Consider the following 20,809-nt stretch of genomic DNA (forward strand, 5'->3'; position numbering starts at 1 on the left):
AGCTACGCCGTATACAATCCACAGCACCGGATCGAACCTTCCTCCTTCAATTTTCCCCGTTGTGGCCTGACTCCAAGTTAGGCATATATGTTGACGTGTATCCAATGTCAACTGCCATTATACTAGGAGCGCACTCAGTTGAGTGACATGTTTGGCCGGGATTCCGCAGTTTACGCACTGCTAGCTATGAGAATATTATGGATTTATTAATTTGTCCTACACAATAATCTCTGTAATATTGACAATTAATATTTGAGGAGAAAAATTCTCTCCGGCGCCGGGGATCGAACCCGGATCTTTGGTTCTGCGTACCAAGCGCTCTGACCACTGAGCTACGCCATATACAATCCACAGCACCGGATCGAACCTTCCTCCTTCAATGTTTCCCTTTGTGGCCTGACTCCAAGTTAGGCATATATGTTGACGTTTATATCCAATAGGGAACATTGAAGGAGGAAGGTTCGATCCGGTGCTGTGGTTTGAATTCGGCGTAGCTCAGTGGTCAGAGCCCTTGGTACGTAGAATCAAGGATCCGGGTTCGATCCCGGCGCCGGAGAGGATTTTTCTCGTCAAATATTAATTGTCAATATTACAGATATTATTCTGTAGGACAAATTAATAAATCCATAATGTTCTGAAAATATTGTTGTACCCGTGATCTACTATAACCATAAAGAACAGCAGTCAACGTGTGTCGACCGCCAGTTGAATATCTGTCATAAAACTGACTCATAAATAATCAGAAGATGCATTTACCTCATTGAAAGTTAGGGCGAATCACGGGGGCTAATTAGTTCGGTGGAGACACTTTAATGTGAATGAAAGGCAACACTGTGATACAGCATGCATATCTGATCCTGGAGTACTGGCAAGGTTTCAACACGTGAGAAAGGTTTTGTATCAGAAAATAAATAAACTATTTTCCTGATGCTTGAGAACTACTCCAAGCGTCGAGGAGCATTTTGTGAGTGCGAATAGCATTAAACGGGCTTGCTGGATGCTTTTAGTTGTCGCGCTGTGTTATATAAATCAAGACGGAAATAAAATCAAATGGACTTCTCGCAGTTATAAATACAACTCTTAATTAGCAATTTTAACTTCCCCTCAACCATAATAAATGACGCCAAAATGTTCTTAACGCTGAATTCTCTACTGACGTCGCCTCATATTCCAAATGTGCTGTATTGTGCACATACTTCAGGGTTAATTAATGCCTACAAGAACTTTGTATTAAAATAGGGTGACGTGCGAAGAGAAATACAATATTTACTATGTATTGAGAGAATTCTACCCCAGTGGAGCTATAAATAGGTTAGTTTCTAAAGTGAATCATATCTCTGGGGTTTTGGTAACACGAATGCTTTAATGAGTTAGTGTGTTATTGTAAAAGGAGAGAAAGGACAAGTAAAGGGGTTCCAAATTTGAAAACACCAACGTAAGAAAGCAGAAATATGGGAGGAGTTCTACGTCACGGACGCCATGGCCAGAGAGGACTGGAAGGAGGCCAACTACCTACAGAGACACCTGGTGACCAGATTCGCGACCCACGGCTTCCACTTCAAAATATGCCGCAACACCAGCTTTCACGACCCGAACGAAGTGTGCTTGTGTTTACTTTGTGACGAACTATGTGGAAGATACCATGTGATGGAGTGTAAAAACCGATTAGTTTCACTGACCAAGTTCTGCAGCAGCGAAAGCTAAAATAATATATTATCCTGCACATTGTGCGCACTTCCGTTATTATTAAATTTGAAAACATAGTACTCCGTTCCAAAATATGGTATAGTAAAAAACGAAACAATCCCAGGTGGTGACAGGATTTTTTCTCGTTGCCAAACTTTCAGAACGGCCCCGAGGTTCACTCAGCCTCCTATAAAATTGAGTGCCGGGTCTTTCCCGGGGGTAAGAGGCGGTCAGAGCGTGGTGCAGACCACACCGCCTCATCCTAGTGCCGAGGTCATGGAAAGCATGGGGCTCTACCTCCATCCCCCCCCCCCCAAGTGCCTTCATGGCATGTTACGGGGATAGCTTTACCTTTAACAAACGAAACAAGTTTGATTATTGTGCGTGCGGGCGCGAAATGTTTCGCAGTGTGGTATTCTGTTCATTAGTGAAGGGGCTATCAGACAGGCAGTTGTGAATGTTTCTAATCTTCTGCAGTGCATCAAACTATCCTAATACTTAAATAGTTCATTATGAACAGAAATCAAATGGGCACCTGCTGTGTTGTTCCTGTTGCAGAAAATGTAACACCGACCAGTCAATTTTGAACAGAACATCTAAGGCACAACAGTCATACAAAAAAGGGTTATAATTTATTGCAGTTTTATGTTAATTGGCTTCTCGCAAAACAATGTTTGTTTTTTATTTTATTCATTTGACATCACACAGAATGAAATGTACCTAATTTCTATGTTTCATTATGTTAAAAAAAAATAATCCGTGGTGCTACAGCCCGTGAAGGGCCTAGACCGACCAGCCGGCTGCTGGCTTCACGCCCACATGCCGAAGCAGAGGTGGACGATCATCCAACCAGAATGGAGGTATCGTGTGGTTAGCACGATGATCCCCCCAGCCGTTATAGCTGGTATTCGCAACCTATCGTAGCTCCCCAAGTGCATTACGATGCGGGTCGGCACCGGTCCCATACACTGGCCGAAATTTCACGAGAAAATTTCTTCCCCCATGAGGACTCGAACCAGCGCGCATTCCGTAACGCGAGTCCTAGGCGGGATGCCTTAGACCGCGACGCCAAGGCGCGGGACGTTCTATTATGTTAATTTATCAAATAGAAAAGTATCTAGAAGATGTGTCAAAGATACATTATATTACTGAGAACTTTAATAAATTTAGAACAGAATTAATGATCTCTTTTTATACCATATTTTGGAGCAAAGGGAGTAGAAGTAATTTAGTAGTAATAATAATGATAATAATAATAATAATAATAATAATAATAGTAATAATAATAATAATAAATTATGTTAAGAAACAATTCATGCTGTATAGGATCGTTTAAATATTAGTGAAATGGCCTGCGAATAAAACTGCATTAGAACAAATACGAATTGTACTCTACTTTTTAATGATGAAATAGATTGATGTAAAAGAAGTCTCAGATACAGAAAATAGAAATCGAAAATTGCAAGAAGAGTCCCGATTAGTAACTGAAAACGAGACGGAATCCTGAACGCCTGAGGAAGAGATAGATTAACCGGAATAGACATCATCTGTGTCTTAGTAGCGCTATACTGTGATGGTGGTGAAAATGGGTTCCAGACGGAATCGGAGTCGACAGACTTGTTGCTCAGAAGTTTTCATGCAATGCTTTGGTTAGCTCTGCCCTCTCACCTCTCGCAGGATACTCCCAATTAAAATCACATACTACTTTCGTCATTTTTTTCCAACTCTGTTTTATTGGTTGGAGGTATGAAATTATAATAACAAAATAGTAAATTATTATCAAAGGTTCTGGTACATATTTATTGAAATATTTTTATGGCAATATTTTATTAGGAAATAATATATCTTTACAAATCACAATTTTCGAACAGTATTCTACTGGGAGTGCGATATGTTTTGATAAAAGATAAGATCAGCATAACATTTTCTTGTTAGCTCTTGTCTGTGAATTATTTGTACTAGACTATAAGCCTGAATCACCGCCGGTTAGTTTTCCTCCCGTGCGAGAGAAGAGTCGGATGTCCTCACTAAACACGTGCGCTACGACTTCTTATAATGCCGGTAAATTATAGTTATATGCAGCGTGCTGTACTGATGTATATAAGCTTAATTATACAGAGTGTTTCAAAAATACGGGGCATAATTTCCGGTATGTATTTCCCACATGTAGACAATCAAAATAGTTCATTACAACATGTCTCCGGAAATGCTTTATTTCCGAGTTATGGCCTTCACAACATTGAAATTCACCGGAACGTTTTTCTTTCCGCAGGTCGTTGTCATTACAGAAGATGTTCAAAATGTCCACCTCCTGCTTGAATACAGACCTCACATCGATGTCTCATTGACCTGCTAACACGATCCCAAACTCCAGGAGTATTGCGTATGTCCTCAGAACATGCCACATTTCGATTCCGAAGGGATTCCAAATCAGGCACCGGAGACGAATAAACCAATGATTTTAAATGGCCCCACAAGTAGAAATCGAGAGGATTCAGATCAGGTGAGCGTGGAGGCCAAGCAATTGGGCCACCTCTACCTATCCATCGATCAGGAAACCTTCGATCCAAGTACCGGCGAGCCGTACGACTGAAGTGTGCAGGAACGCCATCATGCAAGAAGTGAATGTGTTGACGATTGATGAATGGAGTGTCTTCTAAAACATGAGGTATGGTTCCGGTGAATTTCAATGTTGTGAAGGCCATAACTCTGAAATAAAGCATTTCCGGACACATGTTGTAATGAACTATTTTGATTGTCTACATGTTGGAAATACATACCTGAAATTATGCCCCGTATTTTTGAAACACCCTGTATAGAGTGGAGGTGATGTAACAGTTCATATTGAAGGGGGCAATATAATACCTTAAATAAATAAAAAAAACTATTATGTGTTTTGTAATAAAATGCATGATTAATTAGATAATTAGGCTGGAAGTGTCCGCAGTTTGGCAACACTGGATAGCCAGGTCGTCTATGAATACACTGGATCTCAGTCTGAATAGCAGCATTCTGTCTTTTAGCAACTGCAATAGGGTTACCGAATGGCAGAAAATAATAATCTCTTTATTTAATTTCGCAAGAAAACCGTCAGTTTTATATAAAAATTGCGAAGGGATGAAATATTTCTTATCAGTTTTCCTAATCATAAGAGTAAAAATTAGAATAGTGCGGATAATACTTATCGAGTAAAGTTGTTAACATTAGGGAAAATTATTATTATTATTATTATTATTATTATTATTATTATTATTATTATTATTCATTGAAATTATTCATTTGGGACTAATATGGTGTCCGTACTCTCTGCAAGAAATAGGTTATTAAAATCTGCACAGTTGTATTGCTATCACTCTGTACCTATACACATCCGCGTCAAGAAAACAAGAACCTGGGTCTCTTCGGTGCCTCTTACACATACTATCTGTGACTCGTCTAAATCCTACCACAACTGTCATCTACCAATCTTCAGACAAATGGCGAGGAACGCCTATCGTGTCAGACGACCGATTCAGCGTCACGCAAACACAAGAGATGCCCTATTCTCCGGGACGGAAATGATTATAGAAGGGGATTTTTGGAAAGTATTAGAGAGATGAGGAGAGAAAAACGAAAAAATCCTCTCAACCTTAGCTTGGTCCACCACAAATACAACTTCGTCATTGCCGAGATTTGATCTCAGGTCTTCGGTCGTCGTAAGCCAGTACTGTGCTAACTGAGCGCCGAAATCGTTATTATTATTATTATTATTATTATTTTTTTTTGTAAAAGCACTCGCGAGCGTCTGATGCTTTTGTCTAACATAGAAGGTTGTGAATTTATGTGTGTGACTCGTTATTATATCCGCAGAGTTCTGCAATGTAACCTCGCATCTCCACGTGCCATTTGAAGAGGATGAATGACACACCAGCCTCCTAAAAATAGGCAATTCAGATTTCCTTGGACGCAGTTCCTTATTAATAGCCATAACCAGTTATGAGGGATCTGGAGCTGGCGCGTGAACCTGGCTTTAATTACGGCAAGTTAAGCGGATTCTATTCCTGTCTTATTATAAAAACAACAAGTGTTGGTAGGCGGTTTATTTTTCTCCACATCCATCCTGACGGAGGTCGTTGTTCTTGAGGGCTGAACGCGTCTTGCCGAACTAAGGGCATCCTTCATCTGCAACCGGCGTGATTGACTGGACGGATGAATGACTAGGGCAGTAAATTCCACACAGATTCAGGCGGTGTAAAATGTGTTTACAGCTCCCGTGCCAGCTTATGGACGAGAAACAGACGTGTATATTGTCTTGCTGCGCATAATAAAACACCTGCAGAGGCTTTGGGATCCATACATTTGGTGTACTTAGATAGAAAACCAATACGTGTGCTGCGTTGTAAACAATGCCAACAGTTTCCGTTGAAATGAGAAAGTCGTTTTATACCAACATATAGTTCCTTATCTTAGGGGGTTTAAAATAATCCTACTTTCGTTATGAACGTGTACACTATGCCCAATGTAAAGCTTTAGAACACTTTCCATTCTCTTTGCAATAAATTTTTTATTCCCTCGCGCACTACATTCAATCTATATATAGTACTTCATTAATAACTTGACCTATTAAAATAAATCTAATTGCAGTAAGGTGTGACAATAAATTATCGCATTGGACAGAAAGTCGTACAGGAGTAAGACAAGGTTGCGACCTTTCATCGTTGCTATTTATTATATACTAGCCTTACCCGTGCGCTCCGCTGCACCCGTTAGAAATAAATATAAAGTAATTACATAATTAAAATAGGACATTTGATCCAGGGAACATTCGTGTTTGATAGAAGGATAAATCGTTTAATATGTTACTTAATTTAAATTGCATCCAAATAATTAAAATGCGATCATTTTGGTCCAGAGACACTCATTTGGTGCAATGACAATTCCTTTAACATGTTTCTAATTTTTATTACATGCAACCATAGTTTAATTAAGATTGACATCATTTAGATTTAATGTGTATACTTTATTTTACTTGTTATAGGTTTCCATTGAATTATGGTAATAACTTAATTTTAACCCTTGTTTTCTACGTATTCAGCAAATGGCGCTTGGCCCACTATGGTTCTGAACCCTTCAAATAACTTAAATTATATTATATAATATTACTTATTATATTATATTATATTATACTATATTATATTATATTATACTATATTATACTAATATTATATTATATTATATAATATTATATTATATTATATTATATTATATTATATTATATTATATTATATTATATTATATTATATTATATTATATTATATTATATCAGAAGTTACTGTAATAACATTATAGCATTATGTCCATCTAGAGAAACTACACTTTCCAATGGTGAAATAATAATTAATTATACAAATCGGTTAATTTAGCTTCCGATATTACTTCATACAAACACAGAATCATTCTCTGTATTTACATAGCTTTCGATTGTTGCTATCCAAGGCCCCTTATAGACGAATTCATTTGTTTTTTAATTCATTACACGGCCTTAGATGGCAGTTATTTTAATTTTAAAACTCATTTATCTCATTAAATATCAGTCCTATCAAAATTTTTCAATAATGAAACTTATCGAAAATTATTTTTAAAGAAACTTTTGTTATGTAACATTTTTCACAAAAATCAATAATAAGCGAGATATTTCGATTTATTTAATTCAGGCCCCCTTATAACCCCCCTTTTAAATGTATTTCGAATGCCATATAGCCTAAACTCTAAGTTACAACGAACTTAATTTATATTCCAATTTTCATCGAAATCCGTTCAGCCATTATCGCGTGAAAAGGTAACAAACATCCAGACAGACAGACAGACAAACATTTCAAAAAAGCGATTTTTGGTTTCAGGGTGGTTAATTATATACGTTAGGACCAATTATTTTTGGAAAATCGAAAATTACCAGAAAAATTTCGGCTACAGATTTATTATTAGTATAGAGTAGTATAGATATGAATCAAATAATTAGAGAATGGAAACAATTGCCTCATGAATATATACAACTCAATAGACATTTGCAACTAGATTCATTACTTTTTGCAGGCGATTTAGCTCTGGTGGCATCCTCAGAAGATGAAATACAACGTTCAATTTTTAATTTTAACAAAATTGGAATTAATATGATTTGAAAATCAATAAAGAAAAAACTAAAATTATGGCCTTCTGCGGAAAATATCCTGTGCCTAGCAAAATATGTTTAGATTAAAAAAATATTAGAAAAGATAAATTATTTTACATATCTCGGATACACATTATCTTTTTTTCGATGAAGTATATATTTCACAGAAAATTTCTAAATACACCAAAACAATGGGAATAATTAACACCATTATGAAACCTTCCCTAGTACAAAGGCATACTCGAATTCGCCTTTACAAGACCTTGGCGAGACCTGTACTTTGTTACGGCAGTGAGGCATGGACATTGAGGAAGAAAGACGAAAGCAGAATAACGGCTAATGAAATGAAATTTATGAGAGATACAGCGGGATATACGAAATGGGATCACAAACGCAATGAAGATGTAATGGAAGAATTACAACTAGAACTTGTAATTAATCACGTAAAACATTATCAGAACAACTGGATAAATCATCTGCATCGCATCCATAGAGGTAGAATCCCAAAAGTCATGCTCCACTATCGTCCAAACGGGAAGAGATCTCTCGGTCGTCCAAAGAAGCGCTGGATTGAAAATTCAACTGTGAGATCGTAACAGGCCATTTGGCCTAATACTTGAAGGGAAGAAGAAGAAGAAGAAGAAGAAGAAGGCCTATTAAAGCTAACACATACTTTATATGATGATCTATTACCTGGTTGGGTTTTTCCGAGGTTTTCCCCAACCAAAAGGCAAATGCCGGGTAATATTTTGGCGAATCCTCGGACCTCACCTCATCTCACTACATCTCGCCAAAATATTGTAAAAAAGTGCACAAAATTGTAGAAAATTACTAAATTGTAAAACTATAAAAATTTGTAAAAATTGTAATTGTAATATTGTAAAATTTTGACTTTTTCCACATCTTAAAGCTTCATTGCATGTAAGATCTATGGAATAAAATAAATGAATGAATGAATATTATGTTGGAAAGCGCTACAAAATGCGAAGTCTGTATTTTTACGATGAAAAATCTAACAACATTTAATGATATTTAAACACGAAAATAAGTATTTGTCCGTTCGGTCGTAATAAAATAAGATGCCATTTTCTGCCACGTGAACTCGAATACTGTTTTGAAGGACATGAGGTTTCCCAAGGCCACATCCTTCACGAAGTTCGGAAGAATAAAGAAGTTGGCTGTTTACCTGCAAACTTTGCTGTACACCTCACAACTGAGTGTTTGCAGTAGGTCTCACATGGGCTGTGTCGAGTGGGACGCGATAATGATGCAGAGCCTGGTTGCCTGATTGCTCGACTGATGTTCGATTTGTGAACTTGGTCGACGGGGCTCGTTATACACTATCTAGTGCCAGTCGTTGCCATGGCGACTTTATTCACCTCTTGCATTAAATCCACTACTTGAGACTAACGGCTTTACCTTCTTATCAGGAGGAAGAGAACTTTTCACAGCATGAGTAAATATTGTGACGGGATAGTTCAAAGAAAGCATGCACAGGGTGAACCTAAATCCAACCGACAAGCTGTGTTGACTGATAGGAGCCTTCATTTGAAGTATTTTGAGGCGTAGACCACATGCCGGAAACATTTTGTTTCTTAGCAACAGGGCGCGAAAGTGTACAGGGTATAATCCCATAATAAAAATCTTCGTACAGGATGTGTGCGTTCATAGTCCAAACAATGCAACACATGATGTACGTAGGTATCTGGCAATGTTTTAATGTTTTTAAGATGGATAGATTGAGGTGATGGTCCATTATTCTAGCCTGTTAACTCACCTGATATTAGCCTCTTAAACTTTTTGTGTGAGGTCACATTTATTTATTTATTTATTTATTTATTTATTTATTTATTTATTTATTTATTTATTTATTTATTTATTTATTATTTTGCTAATAATTGTAACATAAAATATAATATATACAGAAAAACTTTAGCTCGCCCCTGCAAGAGTAGAACTCGTGCTCAGTGCGGATTCCTGAATTGAAATTAATAATTATACAATACAATTTGTCTTATGTCTACTATGCAATTATAGTATATAAATTTAAATTTATAATTTTTCAATTTTTATAAAATCCACACATAACTTTTTAAATTTAATACTAGAACTATTAGAATTGACAAGATTAGGATATTTAAATATAAATTTGTTATATATTCTTGGGCCTAAATTACTACTATGATTAAATACTGTAACAGTGTTGCATTTTGGTCCAAATAATCTTAAAGAATTTGTACAATTTGTTTCATAACTATGAGAATACAGTTCAAAATTATTTCGATTTTTATGTATGAATTTTATTAATACAATATAATAAATTTGTCTTACGTTAAATACATTAAAGTCTAGAAACAAATTTTGAGATGGAAAATCAATAGGTTTATGGAGACATATTTTAATTATTTTCTTCTGTAATAAATAAAGTGGATTAAAATTGAATTTAAATGAGCTACCCCATCCCATAATTCCATACATAATTACCGATTGAAATAAAGTTAAATATATTGTACGTAATAAACTTATTGACAAGTAATTCCTCAATAAAACAAAATAATATAACTTACTATTTTACGTAATTTATTACAAAGGTAATTAATGTGTTGGTTCCATTTTAAATGATTATCGAAAATTATGCCTAAATACGAGTACTTAACTTCAGAGGACTCTTTAATAATCGGACATTTACACTGTATAAGACAACAATCAGAATTATGTAATTTAATACTTAATATAAATGTAGGAGGTTTGTTACATTTTTCAGATAATGAGAATGGAATAATTATGGTTTTATTTTCGTTGATAGAAAGATAAGTTATTTCAAACCATTTTTTTATTAATTTAAGCCCATTATTTGAATTAATATATGCATCATACCAGGTTTTCCCACCAAAAAGTAAAACTGTGTCATCTGCATAAGAATAGTGAAAAAGAATCGTACTCCATTTGCTTCATCTGAAGATCTTGGGATGCGAGTCGTTGCTGCAGCCCAAGAGTTAAGAGAAATTCCTGACATGTTTGCAGTGGTCAGGCAGTCAAAGATAATGTGATGCAGAGTCTTTATCGAATGAGAAGGCGAGATTATTAAACTGTTGATACTGTTGGCTTGTTAAGCAATGATTGAATCAGTTCTCTTGAAAGAAGTGGATTTATAGACTACAAATTTGGAAATACAATGCAATCATTTGCCAGGTTTAGATTTATTTTAGATAGTAGCCTACTTCCAAAAGTAAAATATCCATCGGTTTGCTTATTTTTTGCCAACAGAGCAGCTATGTTTCAATTTGTGAACATATACATATATATTATATTTTTTTGAAAACTTAAAATTATACATTCTAAAAAAAATATCCAGACGAAAACTTACTTGGTAAGGGAGCAATGATAGCCGTTTTTTAAAATGGTATTAGATGTTTGTAGCATATTAAAAATCCAGATAAATTATAAAAAAATGTTTTTCAACATAAATACTCAGATTATGTAAATTAGGAATATTTTAGTAAAAAAGTCTGAAGAATGTAACATTTTTCTACACCACTACTGAAAGATAAATGCCTTTCTTCCTCTCTGATGCTCCCTGTGTTTAGCGGGTTGCATTCAGTGACGTCACAGTTTACGTCGTCATGATAACCATTTTGCCGATCTCTGGTTGAGTCTTTTGGGTGTCCTCTGTATCTTTTATGTATTTCTCTTTGTATTCTGACTCCAATCCGAAATAACAATGAAATTGTTGATCAATTTAAAATAGAACACTTTTTTATAAAGTTGTTAAATAGTTGATATTTGTTAAATAAATATGAGACCTCTGTGTCCATATTTAATGACTTTCTGTGCTTTCATATGAAAAAATTCTGTAATGTTAATTTTCAGTGTTATTTCAACAATAAAACTCAATTTTAACAGTCGTTCATATTTTGACGACTGGGAACTTTTTCAGGGAATATTCCTGATGGCAAAGTTCCCGGAAATTTATCTATCACTAATCATGAAGGACTCAATCTATCCACACGGAGTAAATTCTTTTCTTTACAGAATGGATGGGCATCGTGCCTTACTTGAGAAATAATGCCTCACTGACCTTCACAGAGCTTATCGCTCTGAGTGACATTATCTTCACAGTCCCCGTTCCTCCCTCACGCAGCTCCTAGGCGTGGGCAGGTTCTATATCAGTTTCATAAGCAATATCAGTGGTGGCATAATGGCATTATCAAAACAGTGTGTACGCGTTAGAAAACGAATATTTCATGAGAAATGGGAGGAAGAGTTTTTTTTGCTGTTTAGAAGGGGAGAACATATGATGTATGTTATGCTCGAAAATCCTATTAGGCATTAATAAATATAAAATACAACGAAATTACTCCTTATGCCATAAAGAACATGCTGAATTAGAAGGTAAGACAAATTAAATGTTATTTTTCGTACTATTCCGAAGAAAATTTATGATCTTAAAATTTGCATAGTATACTAAATACGACATTATACCTTAAACACGCTGCATTAAAAGGTACGAGGAATTAAATGTTGTTAGTATGTATTATTTCCAAAAGAAATTTATAAAAAAATATTAAATGTGCGTAGAAAACGAAATATGATTTTTTGAAATTATTTTAGGTCGAAAACGTGCAAATAGATGAAGTAATCTTGAGAAACGCCAGAATATTCAAGAAAATAAACGTAGACAACGTGATGGAATATTATTGGCTAGTTACGCAATTTCTCGCCTGTGATTTAAATCAATTCAATGATGGAGAAGTAGTAAAGAGGTTTATGATTAAAGCTGCCGAATTAATTTTCCGAATTGAATGGAAAGTTTTCGAGTCTCTCACGTTAACCAAGCGCTTTCCTAATAATTCGCCACTGACCGCCTTAGCGATTACGATAAGGTGACGCAGGTCACAGCAGTTTATATTTCCCATCCTACTCTGCAGTCTCCTCTCCTAGTAAACAAACTATTTCAAATCGAGTGCCTCACGTAGGCGAAAATTGTGCCCATGTATGCTATACAGCGCCAACAAGTACAGCAGTGCATTCTCATTAGAGTTGGGCAACACGATTCTTTTTCAGAAGTCGATTTCAACGATTCAATCATGCATTACGAATCGGTTCTAACGATTCGTTCACATTCTTCTCAGTCTGCGATTCCAACGATTCGTCAACGAATGACTTACAGGACACTTTCCTTTGCAAACCACGCGTAGAACAAAAACGTTCTACATCTCTCTCATAGATGGCATAAGAGGCGAGACATTGGATTGTCTCTTTCTCATTGGCTGGAACCATTCAGCATGACCTCCATTAGTCTACAAAATTACCCAAGATAATGTTTCTAAATTATAATTTATCAACTGAACCTTATTATGAAGTACATTTTTTGCATTACTCTCTATTTAACTATGCAAATTTCAGGTTTGTGTTCATTATTTTCCATACTTAACAAATGCAGTATTTTGATTTCACTCTCGCTCGGGAGCATTCGACACGGTTCGGAAATGTCCGTTGACAGGTTACATCAAACAAGTAAATAGAATCGTGGGTTACGATACCATGTCAATTCGTTACTATTCTTTTGAACGACGATTCGTTACGATTCTTTTGAACGACGATTCGTTATTACCGCGAATCGATTCGTACGATTCTTTATTATTAGTCGTTCGAATGAACGATTCGTTCACGAATCGACCCTCCTCTAATTCTCATACCAATTTTCACATAAGTCTAACTTGCTATCGTTTTAAAGAATTGAGAGAGCTAATTGGTTTCAGTGATGGTATCATATTATACTCAGAAATAGATGGTTTCCGGTGTGAATGAAAGATATGTATACAAAATGCGCCGTAGTATTTTTTTTAAGTTTTCAACAGAAAGGCAAACATCCGCCGGGCGGCTGGCGCAGCGCGACGGCTCGACGTGAACTGAGCGTCCGTAAATCGACACTTAACTTGAGGCGGGTTGTTTACATTCCCGTTGCCAAACAAACCACCGCCACGAATATTCCAACTCTTCGCCTCGTGTTTTATATCCAGACTTTCTAAACAAAGCGAACATGAGGCACATTGTCGGAAGTATCGCTTCATTATGAGTGCGGCCAAACAATTTTCTGTGTTTAATTGTTTAGCAACGCGAAACAGTTGCTAGTTTCTTCCGCTCTGATTGAAAATGAAATTATTGAAAGTTCCTTTTGTTCAGTCGCGTTTCAACTGTTCAGTGCCGAACATTATTAGTGCTTTCCACGTACTTCCAGCTATGAAGTCCCAAGGGAACAAGGAGGTAGAGCACCCATGACTTTGTAACCGTCGACACTCGAAGGGCGTATTCTCCACGTCGATAGAAAAGCCAAATTGTGTGCAGGGTGTCGGGTCATGTAATATGTGAATGTTGATTGAAAATAAACTTAGAGTACCTGTACAGAGAAGAAACAATTTAAGCATATAGAAAATTAGGATTTATAATCAGAAATACAAAAGAATTACTTACTTACTTACTTACTTACTTACTTACTTACTTACTTACTTACTTACTTACTTACTTACTTACTTACTGGCTTTTAAGGAACCCGGAGGTTCATTGCCGCCCTCACATAAGCCCGCCATTGGTCCCTATCCTGAGCAAAATTAATCCATTCTCTATCATCATATCCCACCTCCCTCAAATCCATTTTAATATTATCTTCCCATCTACGTCTCGGCCTCCCTAAAGGTCTTTTTCCTCCGACCTCACAACTAACACTCTATATGCATTTCTGGATTCGCCCATACGTGCTTACATGCTCTGCCCATCTCAAACGTCTGGATTTAATGTTCCTAATTATGTCAGGTGAAGAATACAATGCGTGCAGTTCTGTGTTGTGTAACTTTCTCCATTCTCCTGTAACTTCATCCCTCTTAGCCCCAAATATTTTCCTAAGCACCTTATTCTCTGTTCCTCTCTCAAAGTGAGAGTCCAAGTTTCACAACCATACAGAAGAACCGGTAATATAACTGTTTTATAAATTCTAACTTTCACATTTTTCGATAGCAGACTGGATGACAAAAGTTTCTCAACCGAGTAATAATAGGCATTTCCCATATTTATTCTGTGTTTAATTTCCTCCCTAGTATCATTTATATTAAACTGTTGCTCCCAGATATTTGAACTTCTCCACCTCTTCAAAAGATAAATTTCCAATTTTTATATTTCCATTTCGTACAATATTCTCGTCACGAGACATAATCATATTATACTTTGTCTTTTCGGGATTTACTTCCAAACCTATCTCTTTATTTGCTTCCAGTAAAATTTCCGTGTTTTCCCTAATCGTTTGTGGATTTTCTCCTAACATATTCACGTCATACAAAATACAAAAGAATTAAAAAATATAAATACTATTGATACTCTATATAAAACTCTAGTTAGGAGTAAGCTAGAGTATGCGTCTGTAATATGGTCACCTCAGTTCCAATCCCATCAGATGCAAATAGAAAGGATACAGAAAAGATTTTTACGTTATTTATATTTTAAAAAACATCACGTGTCGTCTTATGACAAGCAAATTTCATATAATCAGTTACTTTTTGAATTTAATTATAAAACTTTAAAATCTCGACGATTAATAAATAGTTAAATTTTACTCTATAAGACTGTTAACGGTATATTGAATAACTGTAATTTTCTTAAATTCCTTCAGTTCAATGTAAAAAAAAAAAACAGAATTACGTCATAGGCAACCTTTTGTTATTCCCATTCCTAGAACTGTTTTCTTCAAGAACTCTCCATTGTTTGTTATGTGTAAAGGCTGGTTTACATTAAACCAGGAAGGGAAACGGCAACGAGAACGAGAACGGAAATAATGTTAAAATCAATGTATTTAAATGTGAACGTTCACAATAGTTAATTGTGAATCCTCACATTTAAATACATTCATTTTAACAATCTTTCCGTTCTCGTTCTCGTTGCCGTTTCCGTTCCCGATTTATTGTGAACCAGCCTTAATACTTACAACTCTCTGTCTTTAAACTGTGATTCTCAATTAGATTTCAGTTTAACAGTTGAAAAATTTCATACAATATTAAAGAAAATTGTATTTCCTTAGATATTTAAATTATGAAGTAGTGTATTATGTTTTTACTCTAGTTTTTGAATAATTATGCATCATTATATTGACATTTGGCACTATATTAACTACAATATTATATTCTAGCATCTATTACCGTTATGTATTTTCTTTCTTTCGTTTGTGTTGTTTGTTTTGTTTTGTTTTTTTTCTTATTATGTATTTTGTGTAAGTATCTATGTAAGCCACCTGTAATTGGAAGCCTGCTTCTGTTGGTGGTGGATTTAAATAAAAAAGAAATAAATATCGAAAATTTATATTTTTCGTATTTTCTTCACGTTTAATTTCAACTCAGACTCTCAAGTAGTTGAAATGACGTCATGTCATAAAATTCATATCTTATTAGGAAATGTAATAAAAAAATCCTGGATCCACATGCGTTTTTATACTTTCGTGGTGAACGTCATGAGAAATAGACTCCTGGGTACAGTCGGCGCCACCGATTTTGGCAGTTTTGTTAATCTGAAATCCAGTGCGGGTCATTCAGTAGTGAAAGGTCGGTTGCTAGGCTGCAGTTGCATTGGGTGGGTCATAAGAGTAAATATACAGGCCCGTGTAACCATGGACACTGCTGGACAGGACCTCCGAAAACTACACATATATCGCTAACTACAGTATATTATGTCGTCCTTTGTATAAACCGTATATATTCGTAATAAAATTATACTAGATACCGTAAATATTCTATCACCTATTTATATTCTAACTTTTCCACCCCGGATATTCCTTCTTGTTCCATGTTACAAGCAACTTTTATATCACGATATATTTGGCGTTTTTGAAGCCCAGTAAAGTAATCATAGAAGAAACAATATTGTAGATTTATCAGAAAGTAACAATTTCCATGTAAGATAACTAATGGCATGTGGAAATATGTTATGTATCTAGGATATGAAAATAATGGTAATACTAGCCATTGTATTCAGCATCACAATCATCTTCATTTTCTAATAGTTCTGTTTGATCCTGGATAATTAAAAGAATTGTTACACCCACATCATCAACTTTGGGAGTGAAAGTACTACCGTCAGTTTTCGGATTTTTCACCTTATGTTTTGCATGATCCTTCTTAACATTCCTCTTCAAATTTTTATAACATCGTTTTATTTGTTTCATAGTTCGCGTCTTTACATCCAAATGGCGATTGAAATCTTGGGTTAAAGAAACCAAGCTTGTCGATTTTTCCATCACTACGTTTGTCTTCAATTACGTTATTATAATTAGTGGCTAGACCTACTAAAATATATTTCCAGGTAAAGTTACTGCTTCTTACACTTTCTTTTTCTCAATTTCCATTATAATTATATTAGTTTCTAATACTTCCACAATATAGAAATATACGGTTGCCGCTAAAACAAATGACTACACCAGAACTAGACACAGTCAGAAAACTTTCATACAGTCACTGCCCCGTTGATTCCTGTTATATTGCTCTTAACATCCCGTTAACTAACCAAAGTACTTCAATTGTTTGATGAAACATTATTACACTAACAGGATGTTTAATTTTAACAGCAAGCGTTATTTTACCAAAGCTTGACTGAATGTTCAGAAGACCACAAGACGGATGGGAAGAAGATAAAGAGTAATCTTTAAAGCCGAAACGTTGGGAGTTCAGAACAAAGACATTGCAAATTTGGGAATAGCATAAAAATGAAGGCGTTTATTGAGAGAGTGAAGACCAGGTTAGGACAGTGGTATAAAATGGAAGAATAAATATTTCACATAAATAATTGATTAAATGGCGATCTTACTCGTGTTAATTGTGTAAGTATGTGCGGCTTACAGCTGTTTCGGTGCTTCTTCACACCATCCTCAGAGCCTACTAGATCTCGGCGTCATCTCGAACTTCGCTGCCTGTTGTGTGGGTGCGTCCGATTGTTGGAAAGTGTTGAAATGTGGTGTCAAATAGTGTGTGTGTTCTGAAATTGATCTGTGTGTTGAGAATTTGATCAGGGTGTGTTTTAGTGTGTCTGTATATTTCATATTGTTCTAGTGTGTTGAGTTTTTGGTTTTTGGGTTGTATGTGTAGGATTTCCATGTCTGTATTTATGTTATTGTATGTGTGGTTAGCATTAGTTATGTGTTCGGCATATGTAGATGTATTGTGTCCTCTGGTTATTGCTTTAATGTGTTCTTTGTATCGAGTTTGGAATGATCTGCCTGTTTGTCCAATGTAGAAACTGTCGCAACACATTAAAGCATTAACCAGAGGACACAATACATCTACATATGCCGAACACATAGCTAATGCTAACCACACATACAATAACATAAATACAGACATGGAAATCCTACACATACAACCCAAAAACCAAAAACTCAACACACTAGAACAATATGAAATATACACACTAAAACACATCCTGATCAAATTCTCAACACACAGATCAATTTCAGAACACACACACTATTTGACACCACATTTCAACACTTTTCAACAATCGAACGCACCAACACAACAGGCAGCGAAGTTCGAGATGACGCCGAGATCTAGTAGGCTCTGAGGATGGTGTGAAGAAGCATCGAAACAGTTGTAAGCCGCACATGCTTACACAATTAACACGAGTAAGATCGCCATTTAATCAATTATTTATATTCAAGTGTTAAAAGTAGTGTACGAAAGATTCAACATGGAAAGATTTCACGTTGCTCTCATAATTTTGGTTTAACAACAGTTTGTCTTGTCGAATAGACTACATTGTACACGTTTTTGAGTTTATTGCCCACGATCGTTCGCCTGGATATTTATCGTTAGATTTTAATGTCACACGTGCATAAGTTGAACACGTGGGACTTATAGGCTGTAAATAATATATAGAATTAAGTGTTCCGCCTTCTATAATTTGAAAGATTTGCAAGGGAGGTGGGCATAACAGCTCTCGGATCAGGGTTTCATATCCAGATTTCATGATTCTGAAGGCCAACTTAATGAGATACATATTCTTATAACACGATATTTGTAGTTACGCCCCCAAACGGGCTTTGAACGACGCGGAGACCGCCCCATGTGTCTGCCATGTGTTGGAGCTGCAAGTGGGGAGAGGGGAGAAGTGTAAAATACTTCTTAGCAGCAACTTTGTGTATAATTACCGATGTCAGAACTGTCTCCCCTGTAACTAACAGATACTGAATCAGAAGAAATATTTTTCCGCGGTGTTTCTTCAAAGAATAAAAAAGTAGTAACGTAAATACGTGCTAAGATCTCGGAAGAACAACACTTGGAGAACCAAGAACACCAGTCGGTTACTGCGTAGTTCCCAAAGTTTAAAATTCATGTCTTGTAGTGAAGAAGTGCATGAAAATAAACCATCGCTTAGCTTGACATGAGCTTTGATACACAATTAAGATTCTTCGCATATACGATTATAAGAGGCACAAAAACTCGCTTTCAGGTGTGTTCAAACGTTTATCGAAGGCATTTTGTAAGTCTGTGAATTCCACGCGAAGGATTCCATATCGTCGTAATGCATTGGTATTCAAAGATATCTGATCTACAATTTTCAGATCGTGTAAAAGCCGTGGCGAGAACGTGACTCGCGAGACATTGTGGCTCACAGTGCATTTTGCTTGCTTATAACCTCCGCCAACCCCCACCCTCTCACTCACTGGAGTCAAACTCCGTTCCATTTGTATTTGTCTCTGACCTGCGAGTGGCATATGTCTCTCTCGAAACCATGTACGAAAGTTCCAAGTAGAATGGGAGGACGCATTTTTTTTTTTTTTGCTGTCAATATGATGAGAATATTAAATGTATGATTTGTTCACAAGTATTACGAGGAAAACGGTTGTATAACATAAAACGGCATTATACTACATGTTACTGATGAAACATTAAAAGGTTAAGTGTTATTTATTTTTTATCTTATTGGGTTATTTTACGACGCTGTATTAACATCTAGGTTATTTAGCGTCTGAATGATATGAAGGTGATAATGCCGGTGAAATGAGTCCGGGGTCCAGCACCGAAAGTTACCCAACATTTGCTCGTATTGGGTTGAGGGAAAACCCCGGAAAAAACCTCAACGAGGTAACTTGCCCGACCGGGATTCGAACCCGGGCCACCTGGTTTCGCAACCAGACGTGCTGACCGTTACTCCACAGATATGGACTAAGTGTTATTGTTGCTGTTGTTATCATCATCATCATCATCAACATCATCATCATCGCCGCTATACGTCGACCCTTTTTCAGCAGATGTACGAATAATGCGGTTAGCTCTTCAATTTGAACTCACTGATTTACTATGTGATGTCAAATGAAAGCTAGATGTAAGGACTTGACAAATGTTGAACTTTCAAATCTTTGCCAAAAAATAAATATCCGAAGCTTCGTTCTTTCGCTTGCTCTGTCGAAGCCATGTTCGCTACAACTTGCGTTTGTGGAAAATTATTTCCAACAATGAAATTAGTAAAAATCAAATTTAGATCACGACTGACAGAGAAATACTTTCGTGATCAACTACGACTGGCATTAAGTGACATAATTCCTGATTTTGAAACTCTGTCGCAGAGACATTCTGAAGACAGTTAATTTTAGGTTGTGATATTGTTCATTTATTGTTCATTTCTTTCTTCGTTACACGTACTAAACATTAGTTTGCAGTCTTGTACTGTATAAAATTATATTTAAGTGCTTGACGTAAGGAAAATGAAAATCCGTTAATAAGTCAGACAGTTGCTTCACTCCCCCTTTGGGTGTCCGCCTCCCTCCATAGGTGCTATGCACGTTGCAGGTTACACAGTGGCTCGGCGCACGATTACATTTTCGCCACCGCTGGTGTAAACGAACTTTCTAACTACAGGTAAGTCAGAACCATTTTTATAACAAATTGACAAACTTTGAAATAGCTCCGATATTTCTCAATAGGTGACCCTATTATTGGG

General features: G+C 36.1%; 2 protein-coding genes across 3 annotated transcripts in view; both read left to right on the plus strand.

Moving 5' to 3' along the window:
- Positions 1–20,809, plus strand: part of LOC138692843 (discoidin domain-containing receptor 2-like) — a 1,078,796-nt gene that overhangs the window by 462,092 nt on the left and 595,895 nt on the right. The window lies entirely within an intron of this gene.
- LOC138692767 (uncharacterized) overlaps positions 1,480–20,809 on the plus strand; it is a 64,159-nt gene continuing 44,829 nt past the window's right edge. Inside the window, exon 1 of the mRNA XM_069815961.1 lies at positions 1,480–1,654. Coding sequence (XP_069672062.1) covers positions 1,480–1,654 — 175 coding nt within the window. The remainder of the gene's footprint in view (positions 1,655–20,809) is intronic.

This window comes from Periplaneta americana, chromosome 17 (genome assembly GCF_040183065.1).
Source record: "Periplaneta americana isolate PAMFEO1 chromosome 17, P.americana_PAMFEO1_priV1, whole genome shotgun sequence".
NCBI lineage: Eukaryota > Metazoa > Arthropoda > Insecta > Blattodea > Blattidae > Periplaneta > Periplaneta americana.